At 39.9% G+C, this 16,658-nt stretch overlaps 1 protein-coding gene across 6 annotated transcripts in view; it reads left to right on the top strand.

Moving 5' to 3' along the window:
• EXD3 (exonuclease 3'-5' domain containing 3) overlaps nucleotides 1–16,658 on the top strand; it is a 334,835-nt gene that overhangs the window by 101,909 nt on the left and 216,268 nt on the right. For all 6 annotated transcript variants that reach the window (XM_026073353.1, XM_026073352.1, XM_026073355.1 and 3 more), the window contains 3 exons: nucleotides 7,973–8,026; nucleotides 8,737–8,876; nucleotides 9,692–9,792. In XM_026073353.1, coding sequence (XP_025929138.1) covers nucleotides 7,973–8,026; nucleotides 8,737–8,876; nucleotides 9,692–9,792 — 295 coding nt within the window. The remainder of the gene's footprint in view (nucleotides 1–7,972; nucleotides 8,027–8,736; nucleotides 8,877–9,691; nucleotides 9,793–16,658) is intronic.

Genomic DNA, 16,658 nt, shown 5'->3' with positions numbered 1-16,658 from the left:
CTCAAAGCAATTTATTTTCTTTAAAGTATTTTGATGCATTTCATATTATCATGTGTGAATCTTAGAGGTCTGCGGCCTTGCTCCATGGGTTAAGGTTCCTTTCCCTCAAAAAGATTTTGTAGAAAGGTCTCTCTAAAAAATGAGATCCCAGAGATTCCTAGGGACTGGCATGGTTGTTATTTGCTTCTGAAGCACATCTGACCCTCCATGTATCCCTAAAACTAGTCAAAAGCTGAACCAGTTTGTTAATCAGAACCACAAGTTTTGCAGCTGCATGAAGCTGCTTCTTGTGGTTCATGAACATTGACGTGCTGCCGTAAGTAGCAATAGACCCTCCATATACCAGGGTGGAAATTTCATGGGGATGGCAGTTCATAGTGGAAAGATAAATCAATAACGATGTAAAGACAGTGCCATGGTTTTTGGAAAATGATGCAGGTGTTGGTACCTTCCTACTTTGGTTTAGTAGCATAAATAGTAGCTGTGTTCTGGGAGGCACCTGAAGGAGATGATGGATATGGTTAGCTGGCCAGTGGATGGCACTATTGCTCCCATGACACAGAATGAGCTGATAAAGTAACAGTTCAAGAAGAAGGCAAAGACACGAAAGTGTTTTTGGAGGAGTCTGGCATTTTAGGAGGTTGTATCCATTCTTTTGTAAATGGGGGTTTGTTGCAGCAGCTGCTGGAGGAATTTGGTTTGGGGCCTTGTACAGTGCTCCAAAGCTGTGAAAAGGGCCTCCAAGTTGGCTCCCGTCGCCTGTCCGGTGTAAAACATGTATTCCTATTTTACAAGAGTATCTACACCGAAGGGTCTTAAAATTCCAGCTTGTGTCGTTTCAGCCAAAACGCCTGCAGCTTTATTCCTTTTTCAGCGTGTAACTGCTCTCTTCAGCTAGGCCTGGTTGCAAGGTAGGTCCGATAGTCCTCCAACACCTGCAACGAAGCCGGCAGCTCTTTCTGGATTCGACCCCATGCCGGCCTTAGTCCAGCCAAAACATGGCGCGCGCCGGGCAGCGTGCGGAGCCCCCGACGGCGTTGTCGCTGCCTTTCATAGGCCTTCCCGTGGGCGCGCTGCTTCGGTGTCGGCCCGACAGCTTTGTGGGAAGCAAGATGGCCGTGGTGGGGCCGGAACAATGCGGGGATTCAGCAGACCGGGGGTAATACAGTGCGATGCGAGTCTGTGAAGAGGCCTTGAATAGGCCAGGCTGTGCTTTAGAAGAATGAGGGGTAGGCAGAAGGCAAGCTAGTGTTTCATGGTCATCTTATGTTACACTTCAGCCTTTCAAAGAGTGTCTGGGGCTGGTTGAATGAACCTCTCTTGCACTCCCAATGCAGGAATCTAAAGACAAAGGAGACTCTTGTCACTCGCAGGCCCTTTCGGGAATAAAAGCCATTGTCACATGAACAGGGGCAGTCTGGCAGGCTGTGCATGCTTCAGTGCCCCATGATATCGCTAAGTCTCAGCAGCAATCACATTCAGGGCCCTGTCAGCTTTGATTAGCGGGGTCTCATGACTTAATGTGCTGCGATATTTCATGTCTAAGGGTGGCGGCTGTCTTTCTGCAGAATGAATGCCATCTATTGTCCGTGGAGTTATTTTATTTACATTTTTTTTAAACAGCTTATAAAGGTAAAAAGATAGCTGTGCTTTAAAAAAAAAAAATCAAATTCCTTTGCTTCTGGATCAGTAGTAAGTGCTGCTCAGGTCAGATACAGTGAAACTTGTTTTCACAGTCAGCATCAAAGTTCTCGTCTTGTTTAACAGCTTTATAGTAAATTCTGAACAGGTGGCAGTGGAGCTGGGTTTAGGAAGGAAACAATAAATAATCTTTTTAGCCTCTGACAACCAGAAATATTCTTGGGCCTGAGAGAGCTCCCACTCAGACTTCTCTGCATCAGAGACTAGCACCATGTTTCTTTTCCCCTCCATCAGTTTGTTTTTTAAGCGAGACTATTGCTCTGAGCTTTTAGTGGGACAGGGAGTATTTCATTTTTAATAAATCCTTTTTTTTGTTCCCTCTCCAGATTTCTCTGTTTTCAAAAATGGAGTATTTATTCTATTAAAGTTTCATCTGTTAATCCCTATGTTTTAAGCAAATAGGGGAGGTTGATTCTGTATATTAAATTCTTTTAATGTATACTCTTTCAAGTAAAATAATGTGGATTAAGAAGTTAAGGTGTTAAAATTTGACATRAAAGACATTTGTGTTGGAGTACCCAGAGAAAAAGCTCTGTAGACACAGAATTCAAGTTTTTTGTCAGCCGTGCATCGCAAACAAATTACAGAAGTAGTTTAATAATTCTATAGGAAGGATGATTGACCCAAAGGTTAAACTTAAAGGAGTACAAATATGCTAAGGTCTAGAAATGCATAGTTCAACCACTAACATAATCCTAAATTTTCACTGTAGTGAAGTTTTGCAAACTGATTCAGGGATATTATTGTTTGTAGTCCTACTTTATACTATTGGTTGAATACATATGGCATATTTTTGCAAGTGTTAATACAGATCAGTGCTAAGGTTGCTTGACCTCTTAATGGATATTCAGATTTTGGGTTTCTTCACTCTAAACTTCTTTGAACTGTTCTCAGGACAGTGAAAATATTTCTGTTATTGCTTCTTCCCCCTGTTCCTCACCTTAATTACAAAGGTTTGTTCAATTCGTATTGTATTTTAACATTTTATGTACATTTTGAATTTCCCTGTCTCCTGCCGTCTTTTCTGGAACCACTTTCTGCTATGGTCTTTTGTCTAGTGAGGTTGTTTGGAAAGGGGCTTGAGCGTTGCTGGGAAGAAATAACTCAGAGGGTAGTATTCTGCTCCTGCTGCCAGCTTTTCTGGGCTCTCATCAAACCAAGAGTGGACTCCTGGAGAAGGGGTGCACCCATGCAGCAGGCCTAGCCATATAGACAATCTGAATCTGGAGAATCTGGTGAAGGTAGGTGGCCAACATCCACAAGAAATTTGGGGAGCGATTTAGAGTCTCACTAAGTTGTGAGGATGCACTGACCAGTTAAACCAGGTTTAAAACTGCTTGAATGACTGGAGGAAGGCAAATCACTCAAGTTTTTGTTCCAGTTCCCTCTTCCTTTCATCTACATGCACGTGTATTCCAACCTTTACTTTCACTTCTTTTCCCTGCTTCAAATCCTTCTCTATATATACTCATACCCTTCATTAGTTATTTTTGATTATCTCACCCCTTATGAAATATTGTCATGCTCTCTTGAACAGGTGGGCCTGGGAAATCTTATGTTTGCTCTTTTCTGAAGATCTTCCTGAATACAGTGTGTATTGTGTGCTGTTTAAGCAGGAAGTAATTAAACATGTTACCTGATGTCATACATTATACAGTGATGGACTCTAGGAGTTTGAGTAAAAGTTGGTTAGGCACAAGTCTGAAAGGAGTGAGTCCAAAACACAAAACAGATGTTCCCTATGATTAAGTGGTGTGCCTTTCAGTCAGTTACTTCTACCATTATTATATATCTACGCTTTGATCATCGTGATTTTCTTGGAACTGATGTTTGATCCTACCCTGCAAGGTCATATTCCCTTGTTTGGTCTGTTATATGGGTTTTCAGAAATTCCTTCACCACTGGTTCAGAAATACTACACTAAATGAGGCACAAGCATATTTACCGCTGTGTTGTCTCAACTTGCTTACAGCAGAGCTAAGTAATGCAAAAGTCGTCAGAAACCATTTGTGTCTGTCCTGCATCATCACTCCAATCAGTGCTACTAGCAAAAGGTTATTCCTCTGATGCTAACCCCACCGTGGGAAAATTGCCTAAATTGTCAGTGTAGACACCACCCAAGTGCACATGCTCTTGCAGATAACATCTTGTGTGGCTTCCTGCGCTTCATACTGTATATGGAAAGAATAGTCATTTTTAGATGATACAGAGCCAACTGCATTCAAAACAAGTACAGAGGATCAGGTATTGGTTCAGAGTGCTCTGGGCTCATGTGTTTACTTGAAAACAGCCACCACTTTCTCATACTCTTGTTTTTACAATCACATGACTAGAAGACTGGTCTCCCTTCACAGCAGCTGCTCTCTCCCTCACAGCTTAGTCAGAATGCTTCAGGTTTTGGTAGCTTCCCCCATGTTATGGTCAATGCACTGCCAGACACTCTAGATATAGCTTAACATAGTATTGCCCATCTTCAGATTCTTAAACTTGTAGATCCTGGCCATTTGTAAGGCTGTGCACTTCTCAAGCTTCAGCTGCATTAAGCAGATATCAGAAAGATACATTTACCTTTTGGATGTTGCTTTTGTGATAGCAACGAGTCATGCTGTTGCACTAACTGTGCCTTGAGTATGGGACTCCCCATCCATCCCTCTTTAGATACTTTTTTTAAGTGTTTATCCTGAGGGAACAAAACTACAACAAGACGTCCAAACACAATTTTCATTCTCACCACAATTAAAGCAAAGGAGGACCAAAAGCTCCTTGAAGACAATGAAAAGACTTGCTAACTTTCGGATTTGAATCAGGCAGTGGGTCATCACATTTTTTTCCTGTACTGAGCTATGGTCTCATCATGTACCTTCCTCTTACAGGCTAGGGGAATGAAGGCAAGAGAAGGACCAACCCTTCCCATGCTTCTCTTCTGATCAGCTCTGAATTTGAGGCTGGGACAGAAAGGTTTCGGTATAGGTTAAATACTTTTATGTGTTATTTCTTTGCTGTTATTACATTACATTCTAGAAACTCTCTGTGAATGGAATGTTTCTTTGCAGAAAAGACTGTTTGTACTACCAGTCAGGACTGTAATGCATTTTCTTCCATAGTTTGAGGGAGGGTGGACAGACTCTTCTAATAAGATGACAATATGTTCATTGGAGGTTTTTTTAGAGTTCCTGAGTAGTAGGTTAGGGTTTTTTACTCTTATTTATCAGTTGATGAAGTGGGGGAGGCATCTGCTACTTAAGATTCTTACTGCCTTGCTGGTCCAGTGTTAGTCTGAGAATCTGTAATTAGATTAACATGATTGCTAGTTTCCAGTTACCCTGGCTAGTCTTCTGGTACAGCTTGGAGAATGCAGCCCTGTATATGGGGAAATGCTTGTTTCTTGTGTGAGCAGGGGGTTCTTACCATTTTGGTTAAAGCRGGCTGCCTGCCTAATTAAAATGTTTGTTTTCTAACTACAAAACGAGTTTGAATGAGGTGTTGCTTTTCTGGAGCTCTTATCCTCTATAAACAGACTGTTAAAAATAGGGTCATTTTGCAGAAACTTGTTTGTGATGTGAAACAATTCAAAACACGATAATAAGCAAACAAATATCTTAAAATAGCTTTAAGTTGAGACCACAGAAACAGCTGCCAAACACTTTCATCTTTATTACTGTTACTCATATCTCTTTTATTATTCCCATTGTAAGCATGCTGATTTTATCTAAGTTGTCCCCTCTGTTCAGCCAGCCAGCCCATGTAACTACACCCTGCACTTCAGCCTGTTTGTTTGTGTCTAAGGCCCAGGTCAGATGGCTCCTTCCACGTTTAGCTGTGTGCAAGGAGGAGGCTGCTGCCCCACTCCTTATGGTGTTCCCCTCTGCAGGAAGTTACTGCCACCGACTGCCTGCAGAGAAATTTGTCTGACTGCTCCATCACCTCCTTCAGTTGGATGATGTTAAGATGGTATTAGCAACTGGCTCATCTGAATTGCTTGAAGGGGAGGAGAGTGTTCATGGCAGAGCAGGGTTCCTCTAACCTGTTGCAGTGGTGATGGTGTTCAGCGGATGAGGACTAGGTCCTCTTCCACTGCCACAGCTGAATCTGGGAGGTGATGTCTCTCCACTGCTTGACTAAATGAATATTTGTTGCCCTACACAATTTAGTGCAGGGTAGAAGTTGCATCTAGTAAAAGAGGTGAATGCAGCCTAACGCAGCACATGTTCATCTGATTAAATCACCTGTACTGTTAATAAAGATGGAGATAAAACTAGGCCATTTAGATAACAGCTATGCAATTAGGTTCATCTGAACATTTACATGAACATTATAAAGTTATTAGAGAAACCATTGTATGCTTGCTGTTAAAACTAACAAATTACTTGTTTAATGCAAGGTACTAATGAGGTCAAATGGTGAAACAATTTTGAGAGGTGCTAGTCTCTTTTTATTCAGCAAACTGAGATAGCTGGGAGGAAAAAAAACCAAAGCTGTCAAGCTTTTGGAGGCACAAAGCCTTTCTTCAGGTCAAAAATATAAGCAGCAACCTTCAGCTTGTATACAAGTTGAGAATAATTACTGAACTTGAACTTTATTATGTTAATCAGATAATTTGAAAGAAAAGGTAGTTGCTGCTTGTGGAGCAGAGTAGCATATTAGCATATAAACAGATGGAATAGTTATCAGGTCTGGAGTGAGAAGTCCTTGCGGAGTTAGCTGCGCTGAGAGATTATAAAATGCCTTTCTGTTCAGTATCGAATTTGAAGCATACAGTCAATTTATTAACGTTAGTTTCTGGATTGTCTCTTAAAGTTGTTCTTTTGGTTTCTGTTTAGGATGAAGACTAAACAGTGATGGAGTGTGTGTTTTCTTTAAAAAATAAATAAATAAATAAAATTTTCCCGCTGATAACTAGGTATTTGTGTTCTCTCTGGTTGCAATAAACTTAAGGCATGTGTTGGCTATTTGCTTTTGCACACTCAGTCTTTGGGGCAGTGGATGAAATATGCACATGAATTTCCTAGAAGGTAATAAAATCCATGGCTTCTGGTGCTTCGGTTGTGGGTGATGATAGGATGAGTTGTTAAATGTTGCATGTGATGCTCTGGCTGGGTCTGGTTCCCTTCAGTGCACAGGTCTGCAGAATATGGGCTTCCAGTGATGACGGAGGTATCATTTGTCGGCTAGGAGGGGGATCATAGAAAATTTATTTCAAGGTATGCTCTTACCCCAACTTAGGTTATTTTTCTTGTTAAATTTTCATACATGGTGATGTGCAACATCGAGGTTTACAGTTGCTTTGTTTTGGGGTACTTTTTGCTGTATTATATTTGTTCATGTATTCTAACAAGTAACACAATTCTAAAATATAAGTATTTTAAGAAGCAAATACTCATGATCACTTTTTCTCAAAGCAAAATGAATAGCAGATTTTGGAGAAACAGGTTGGAGAGAGCAGCTTTTCCTTTAAGCCCGGACACATTGAATAAACAGACATTTGTGAACTATATTGATTATATGCTCTATGCCTTACTCTGTTGTTCAGCGTTACATGCATGCTGCAGTAGGGTCAGAGATACAGTGCTATCAAACACTAAATTTACAACCATCTTGGAAAATATAGCCTAACTTTCTGAAGTTATTAGAAGGCTACAGTGTAAAGCATCCTTATTCCCTAGTTTACAATTATTTCAGTACTAATGCGTAAATGCACTAAAAGGTTCCTTGCTTGTATTACTCCATTTACCAGAACAATATGTTATATTAATTATATGCTTTATATGCATTATTATATGCTTTATTTATATGCATAATATGCATTATATGCTTATTTTTCTTTTATATTTGAGACCCAAATGCTCTTACACATTACAGAATTTAAAGATACTGTTAACCTTTTAAAATCTGAATTTGTTTGTGTGGCTATTCAAGTTCATTCAGAAGGTATGGTGGGTCAAGTTTTTTACAATTATACTGTTGGAGAAAATTCTTTCATAGCAGTTTTGATTTTACTTTATCTCTTTCTGCCAGACAGCCTGATCTTTAATTTTTGCCCCAAGTTATGCTGCTGCTTGGAATATGTAATACTGCCAGGAGTGGTTTTGTAGATTTCTAAGTGGGATGTATGTGGCCAAATATTTATATGATTTGTGCTTTAACATATAACAGAAATAATTATTGTGTTAAAAACTTGTATAATAACATAGATACTTCACTTTGGAATAATGCCCATTTACCAACTGTGGCATTCTTTTCCTAAATGCACAACGTTTTTTGTGTTTTCTAGGCAGCAATACTGAGTATTAAGCTAAAATTGCAACCAGATCAAGATGTGGAGAAGGTGAGTCATTTCCYCTGCAGGCTTCTCTGTCATCAGATCCATCTTGTGTTAAGCAGGAGATCCATTATGGCCCTATAAGTTGTGATGGTTTCATATGAGGCTTTACCTTGTTCGTGAGAAGTCAGTACAGCATTGCTGATGCAACATTGCATCTAGGGAAGTGACAAAATGTATTTTGTCTGACCCTATTGCAACTTACTGGACTATTTTTCTAGATGCAGTCACTGTGATGAAAATTCCTAGCTCTGTTCTTGACAAATAATTATCACTGTGATAAAGTTCATTTAATGTAAAACTGGTCCCTAGATCTTGCTTGTGGTCTCCATTTAGAACAATGAGTGAAGAGATATGACAGCTTAGATTATCATTTATTGAGAGGTGGTAAAATATAATCTTGATTAAACTTTGATTAAATAAACTCTGAGGTTGAAACTTTTGCTATTTTGGCTAATATTTGTGTTGAAAATGCCGTGTCACTCTCCTAGACGCTACTGGTCGGTGAAGCAAGGGTTTTGTGACTTGCTCTCCATGTTTGACCAGTAGAAAATTTGACAGCCCTCCATCAAGTTTTGGTCCCTGTTCCTGCACATGACTTCCTCCATGCCTCCTGCATGCTTAAAGCACACAGATTGAACACAGGAAGGTCATGTTCAAAGGCAGGCCATGGTGCCTCTAACGTTATCTGTGCTCGATGTTATTTCTTTTTCTAGATGTGTACACCGCTACTGCTTCAAGATAAAACTAACTTGGTGGAAGCTTATGTGGGAGAATATCCTGAGCTCCAGTGCAAGCTCTTGCAGATCCTGGACACGTGGTGTGAACCCAGTTTTAATATCAAAGACATCTCAAGGTAGATAAGTCTGTTTAATTTCTAAACAGCTGGGACCAACCAGCTGTCAGAGGACAGTATGTTCTTTCATTATCTAAGGTGGTTTTCTCAGCATAATGGCGTGCAATATATATACTGTTCAGCTGAGAAAGGGGAAATTCTGGTGTCTGTGCCAAACTCTTTTCAAACACCTCCTTCTGTTAAGATACTGAGGTATCATTCCTATTGACAGATGTTCAGTTCCTGGCAGGAGAGAGTAGTGCAAAATGAAAGCTCTGCAGTAGATCCTAGCAATTTAACAATATCAAAGCTCCCTACAGGAGGCTGTAATAATCTGACTCCTGTGCTTTGCTGCAGACAAGGTTAAGTTTCAGTATCGGTTGTACAGGTTTGGCAGGAAGATAATACTGTGATGAAGTGGCAGAAAAACAAGAGATGCAAGTGGTTAACCTTCATGTTTTTGTGAAATAGTCGTGTGTATTTTAATTTATATGTTGCCTCTCACTAGAATAGCTCCTGTCAGTCACAAAGCCAACAGAACAGTCAAACTCACAACTTGGATGCACTGGTTGCAGTCTTTGTTCTGAAAGAAGAACAGAAGAAAGTGCATGCTGGCTTTCTCTTTCTTTAAAGTGGACTTGCTTGTCATTGGCTGGAAAATTCGTATGGTTGTCCTGTGGGCTTTTTGCTGAAACTCAAGAAGGACAGAGGACTGTTCTTACCAGCACCTTGCAAAGCCTAACATCTCTACTGCTAAATATCTGCTCTTTAGGAAGTGTATCTTAGTCATTTCCACAGATGTTTTTCTTTTACTGATTTTGTTTGTTTGCTTACAGACAATATCAAGGCCTGTCCAAATACAAACCAGATAAATTTAACCACAAAATGCTAAGCAAGCTGGTCTTCAGGCTCCTAGAACGATTTAACTTAGATCCAGGTATGTGGTATTGCAACATATTCTGGAGTTACCTCTCCATTAAAGAACAGATGAAGTCAATTTGTCGTCTTCCATGTTCAGCAAGGAATCTGTGCTGTAATTTATCATGGGGAGTTTCAGGGTTTAATTAATGGTGTTTAAAAACAAAGCTGGTAAGTTATGGGAATTATCACTTTGTACTGTCGAAGAATGAAGTGCTTGTGACTAATAGACTGCTTCTTCCATGATATGAAATAAATCTTGACCTCAGAATGGCTCTATATAAACACATGATGGTCAGCTTTGAGTTATGACTCCATTCCACTCACATAAGAGGCAAGTCATTACTCATCTAGGGATCTGTTTTCTTGAGTTATGAGTCCGTCAGTTGAGAAGAGATAACCCTTGGGAAGCAGGAGCCTCACAGCCCTATTTATCCTTTCTGTAAAATAGGGTTGGCAGCAGGGAATTTTAAGGTTCTTGCAGCCTTCTGGGAGGAGTAACAGATTTTACATCAATAAATAGATCTGCTTCACTGCCAGTTGTCTGACAAAATCTGCTTTGCTTTTGTTGTTAGTGGGGGCTGTTGATCTTTTTTCTTCTATTTGGTACTGTATGTCAGAAACCTTTAGATGCACCTTTAGGTTTTACCTTACAAAACTCTCTATGATCAACGCAAGATATGCAGTTCTCTTTTCTTGAACTGAAAAGTGTTTTCTAACCACAAATTGAGTCTTATTACACCTGGCAGCAATATTATATTAATCTTCACATCTTCAGACTGCTCTTCAAAAGTTAATAAGATAATCGTTACAAACCCTCCTTGGAGGATATGTAAATATAATTAAACTAAACATTGCATTGGTGTGAAAGCTGAGACACAAGGGAGTGATTTATTTTAAATCTTAAACCTGTCCAGTAGTTTACTGTTTTCTTCAGTAATTTTTCATGCTTTATAACATTTGTCATTCAGTAGGCTGTATTGTCCTTTGTGATCTATAAAGAGAATTGAATTGTTCTTCCCCTTACTTCATGAGAGATCCACCAAGAAGATGATATTAACTGTAGAGGAGAAATGATAGAATTGTTCACACACACAGTCCTCAGAACCATAAAAATTAAGAGAGTGAGAAAGAGGGGTATGTGCCTGTTGATCTCAGGTGCTGTGTATGGGACAGTGGTGTGCCTTAGCTGCTGATGGTGCCCCAGCTGTTGTAGCAGCTGATGATAATGGCAAACTCTCCCTGGACTTCCACAACAGGTTCACTGGTGAGAGGGTTCCTTGAGATATGCAGAACCAGAGCCCTTCCTACAGGTCACATTCCCACCTGCACTTCCAGGGAGTAATTTGTCCCACACCAAGTGCAGTGTCTACAGTGCAGGATAAGTCACTTGCTAGATGGGGCTGTCCCCCTCTATTGATGTGACAGGAAATTTGGGCTACTAATTTAGATGACATGCCAGGCTTGAGGTGGCTGAACCAAGGTTGGATGAATCTCACACATTCTCTCTTAGATGAAAAGTAAGTGTTTATTTTTTACCTAATATCACATGTAAGTCAGAGCAGGGCTTCATAATTTGCTAAATTGTTGGACCTCCCAGTCTCCTTTGAAGCCCTTTGGAAGAGGATGAATGCATACAGAGGCAGTTTGGCTTTAATGCCAGGTCTGCTTGAATTGAATTGGGAAATGGTGGCAGCTGGAATAAAGTGGCTTTCTTTTCCTCCCCTCTTCTTTCTCCTCCCTTCCCCCCTCTTTCTAGGTGTTCCCTCTCCCTTCTTTAGTGGAAGTAAACCTGACTGTGAGGAAAGAGCATACAAAAAGGAAGCAGGCTAGATAAAATGTGCAAATTTTAAAAACTCACTTCTCTTGCTCTGAGCAGCTCCACCAAAAAACAACACTGAGGTGGAACTCATACTTCTTGTTACCTAACCTAATTGTGGGCTTGTTCGATGCCACAGTCTGCTGCTGCTTTCTRTCTCCTCTTCAGTCATGACTCCTACTCACTGATGGAGGCTGAGAGCAGCAGCAGAAACGGGAAGTGGCTTTCAGTGAGAAAGGCTAGAGGAGGACAGGGTTTCTTGGTATGAGACAGCAAGCTCATATGTGACTCAATTCTTGCAATTCCAAATCTGCTTTCATATTTCACTAGCCAAAATCTCACTGTTATCCATTCACGGAAAATTTCACCGACTCCTAAGCAAGATTTAGGGGCTGACCAGCACTTAAGATTTGAAGCACTTCTTGGAACAGCCAGTCATAAATTTCAGAACCTGACAGGAGGTGGCCTAATATAAAACGTTCTAGAACCTCACAAAAAATAAGCGAACATGTTAGGTTGATCCACCTCTTCTCATCTGTATCCCAGCAAGCCTGTTAACACACAAAGCCATGCATGTTAAGTGGATGATTTTCTGCTGAATCCCAGAGGTGTCCCCATACGCTCTGTGTGTGTATTCTATTTAATTAGCTTTACTGGGGAAGGAAGAAGATGAGCAGAAATGGCATGTGCTTGAAGAAATTCAGTTTTATAGAGTAATTTCTCACACATGGGTCAGTATGCTCCAATTTAACAAGCCTGTAGATGTTACAGGCTAATTACTTAATACTCTTTGAAGACCCTATGGGAGGGACTTAGCAGATTTACAAATGCATGTTTCAGCCAGAACAGTTCTCAGAAATGAGGGGACAGACCCTAACTAGATATGAAATAGTTTAGTCTATTTTCTATTGTGTTTTCACACAGCCAATATACCACAAAGAGCTCAAGAGTGTTTTTTTAGAGGATATTCAGTGAGTATGAGATGGAAACAGTAGCACTTTGAAAAGTACAACTGACCTCATATATTGGGCCTCAGTTTGTGTGGCAATAAAGCAGATATTAATAGTGTGGGTGGAGAAGAAATGGTAATTGATTCTATGGTTGATAGACCTACATAGTTATTGTCCTATAGCAGCAGAATAAATTAGCTGAGCACCTTACATCCTCAGTGCTGTGAATGTTGTTTTACCTTAGCCTCTAAAAAGGTTTTTTAGCATAAACCAAGAGACACTTTTCTCTTGGTTTTGCTACCAGATTTTCCTTTTGGTTTAACTATTATTTTAAATTTGATGCCAGTCTTGAATGGAGCCCCAGAATTCATTTGTGTGACAAAGCCTTGTCACTGCTTTAGTGTTGAGGCAGTAGAGGGCAGACGAGGGCTGCTTAGCAATCTTTGCATTTGTTCAGGTAAGTCGCAACTGTCCTCAAACTTCATCAGCTCTGCAAGACTTCAGAGCACATCGCAGGACAGTCACCAGGGAGAGCTCCAGCAGGAACGCACAGGCTTCTCTACATAAAGCATTTCCAAATGTTGTTTGGGAAGGAAATGAATGAGTGTTATAACTGTACAGGAATGCCTTTGGAAGGAGGATATTTCAAAAAAAAATTTTTTTTATTTTAAAACAGAGTAGAAGGTTATTCCTTTCCTTTAAATTTGCTTTACAGGGTTTTTCCCCCCCTACTTCCATGGTGATTTTCCTGCAGAGTTTCTATAGCTTTTTTAGTTCAAATACCAGCACATTTTTATGTAACACTATATGGGAGGAAAAACCTCTACACTGAGATATTAGAAAGGGGGAGCCTTCCACTCCTAAGTTCACAAAGTTTGATCCAGTGACTGCTGAAGGAGAAAGGGATTGAACATGTCAGGGCCCTTCCTTGACCCTTGCCTTTTCAGCTACGTTTTTGCCTGCTGAAGTACAGATAGTAGATGATCTGCTCTAGACCAAGACAAGCTGGACAGCAGCTCCAAGGTTTCCATCAGAAAAGCTTGCACTGCCCTTGCAGTTCTGAGTGTGAATTCACCACATGCAAACATGTGTCTAAAGACCACACTATAATGTTTTTTTTTTTCCTTATATCTAAACCCTTGTGTCATGCTTTGTCCTTCTTCCATAGGAGGTCAGCTCCAGCAAGGCAAGCAGGCAGTTCAGGAATCTTTGGCCAGTCTTGATTTTCTGCTGTTTCCCCTTGCCTTCTGCTTACCCTGATGAGTAGTGGCACAGGGCATATTGTGAGAGATGAATGCATCTTGGAGGTTACAACAAAAGATTTTCTCAAGTCCTTGCCTACCTTCTGCTAACTCGCACATAGGGACACCTCTCATAATATACTGAGACACTAATGCATATCTCTTTTCTCATCAGACCCCCCAAAAGAATCCTTTCAATACCCAGGTAAAAATCAAGGCTCCTTTACTTTGTACAAAGCAGTGATAAAGTATGTTTTGTCTTGGGGCCTTCTGCTTTGCCAGGATAGGGTAAAGGAGAACGGAAGTCAAGGCCCTCAGTGCAACTTTGTATGTTTATGCCTCAGTGCATTAGAGAGAGGTCTCCATCCCAACTCAGGAGTTGTGTATGACCTGGGAGCGGTAGTCAAGCACCACATCTAAAAATGTGTTGTACCATGTCCCCAGTGGACACGTTTTACCTATATTACACCAGTGAAATAGGTGTGTATTGCCTACTTCAGACCCTGTGTGACAAATTAATTTTTCCTTCCTCTCGGTTGTTAACAGGCTTTAATTTTCTGCTAATGGCAGACAGCAGGTGGGAATTTTTACTTTTGAGTCAGTCCCAAATGTGAAATGTAATTCAGGTTAAGTACTGTTGTGGTGGAACTGCTAGGTCAAGAATTAACATTTGTCTATAGAGGTACTTTAATAGTATTCTCATACCATTTGTATTCCACTAGTGCTCCACAATCCAGTCATGGTCCCAAAATCCTATTATACAAACACCGAACAAAAGGATGGTCCCTGTTCTAAAAAGCTTAGGATGTTTTCTTTTGCTCAAGCAAACAGAACATTGGTTTTGACTCAGGAGACCTGAGTTCAGACTCCTGCTCAGTCTTAACTAGGTGTGTGACCTTGAGTAGGTTGCTCTTTCCTGGAGTGCTTTAATTTCCTCAGATACTACCTAAGGGTATATTTCTTGAACAGCATCTTTTGGAGGGGGATGAGAGGTGATTTGTCTACTGTCTCAAGGTGACTTTGAAGTCTAATGCTTACAACCCCTCTGATGTTAGTGTCCTGTGCAAGTGTAATAAGTATTATGTCTTCTGTCATTAAACCATTAATGAAAGTATTGCATACAATGTAGGATACAGGATGTACTCTTGTAAGGCCTCACTCAGTATGTCTTTAATTTTGAATGTAAACTACTGATAATTACTTCTTGAGATTTGTTTTTTTTTTAGTGGTTCATTGTCACTCTTTCAGTAATTTCATCTAGACCATACTTTTTCCCAGCTTTTTAATGAGAATGTTTGTAGGATCATAGGAGAATTCAGGTTGGAAGGGACCTCAGGACTCTAGTCCAACCTCCTGCTCAAAGCAGAGGCAGCTCTGAAGTCAGACCAGGTTGCTCAGGACTTTATCTAGTATGGTCTTGAAACATCAAAATGTTGTATTTAACAGTATAGGAAACCTTACTGTAATCAAGATAGGCAACAACTATTGATTCATCTTTATTTGGTAGGCTGGTTACTGAGTCATAGAAGGATATTGGATTGATGCAATGTGTTTTTTTTTTTTTTTTTTTTTTTTTTTTTTTGGACAATGCAGGTTGGCTGTCTCTCTGTTATTTTCTAGGTGCGCTAGGCACCTATTTATTTGCTGCAGTATTTTTCCAGAAAATTTTTTCTCCTTTTCCAAATATAGGTGATTTGTTTGCACTTTTCCCAGCTTTCTCACCTATGCTTCACACCTTATCAAAGCTGACTCTTAAGCGATCACAGATTGATTTCATGAATGCATGTAATGTATCTAAGTGCACACACTAACCTCTTCTTTCTTTCTCCAGCCTGAGATGTAATTCCTTCATTGTTCTTTTTTAGTTAGTGCCTCTAGTTAGTCCTTTTCTAATGAAGAGGGAGGCAAAGCAAGTATCATAATGTTTTATATTTTTGGTATCCTCATTCATTAACTTTCCTTTTCTAATGAGTGATTGGCAAATGCTTTCCCTGGTCTTCCTTTTTCTACTGATATACTTTGAGAATGATTTTTTGCTAGCCTTTATGGCTCTTGATAGATGCATCTCATATTTTACATCAGACTTTTTGACTTTGTTTTTATGATCGTGCTGTTATTTTGTATGTGTTTGACTTGGCTGCCACTTCTTGTATACTTTTGTATACTTCCTGCTGTATGAGGTCAATAAAAGCTTCTGATTTAGCCAAGTTAGTCTGTTACTTCACTTCCTATTTTTTCATTACTGGCTCTTCTTAACTCCTTTCCTCCTTATAAATTAATTTCCCATGAAATCTTATTTGCCAGTTCTCAGACTTTATTCATTGTTTTTATTTTTCTGTTCTCCATTTCCTAAGAGTTTTCAACTCTTCATTTCATCTCATACCAAGTTACCTTTCATCCTCACACTTTCAGCTAGGCTTTCTCTCTTTTTTATAACAAAATATTGAAAGCTGAAATCAAACTCAGTTCTCTGAGTAGAAAATGTCACAAGTGCCTTAATTTTTCTAGTCTGTATATATTCCTCTGTCCTGCTTTCTCAACAGATAGCTGGCCATTTAAAATCCCTCAGTTCCACCAAGTCTTGTGCTTTGGACATTTCCTCTAGAAGCTCACAAAAAATAGCATTCAGTTGATTGTTTTTTGGAGACCTAGAGCAGTCATGCTGACTTGCTTTCTAAAGTGCTTTGAAATCTGTAATTTAGATGGTAACACTATTACATCTCATTTATGTCTTACTCTCTTTCAAAGTGTTACTTTCTATGAGCTGGGGGTCTTTCCTCAGGATGTTCAGTTCAGTCAGGTCCTATGTGGGTAAGGATATGTTGTCACAGTATGGAAGATAACTTAAAAATAAGAGCACTTCTATTGGGGATGG

Source organism: Apteryx rowi, unplaced genomic scaffold (genome assembly GCF_003343035.1).
Source record: "Apteryx rowi isolate R43461 unplaced genomic scaffold, aptRow1 scaffold_367, whole genome shotgun sequence".
Classification (NCBI taxonomy): domain Eukaryota; kingdom Metazoa; phylum Chordata; class Aves; order Apterygiformes; family Apterygidae; genus Apteryx; species Apteryx rowi.
This window is presented reverse-complemented; position numbering and strand designations above follow the sequence as displayed.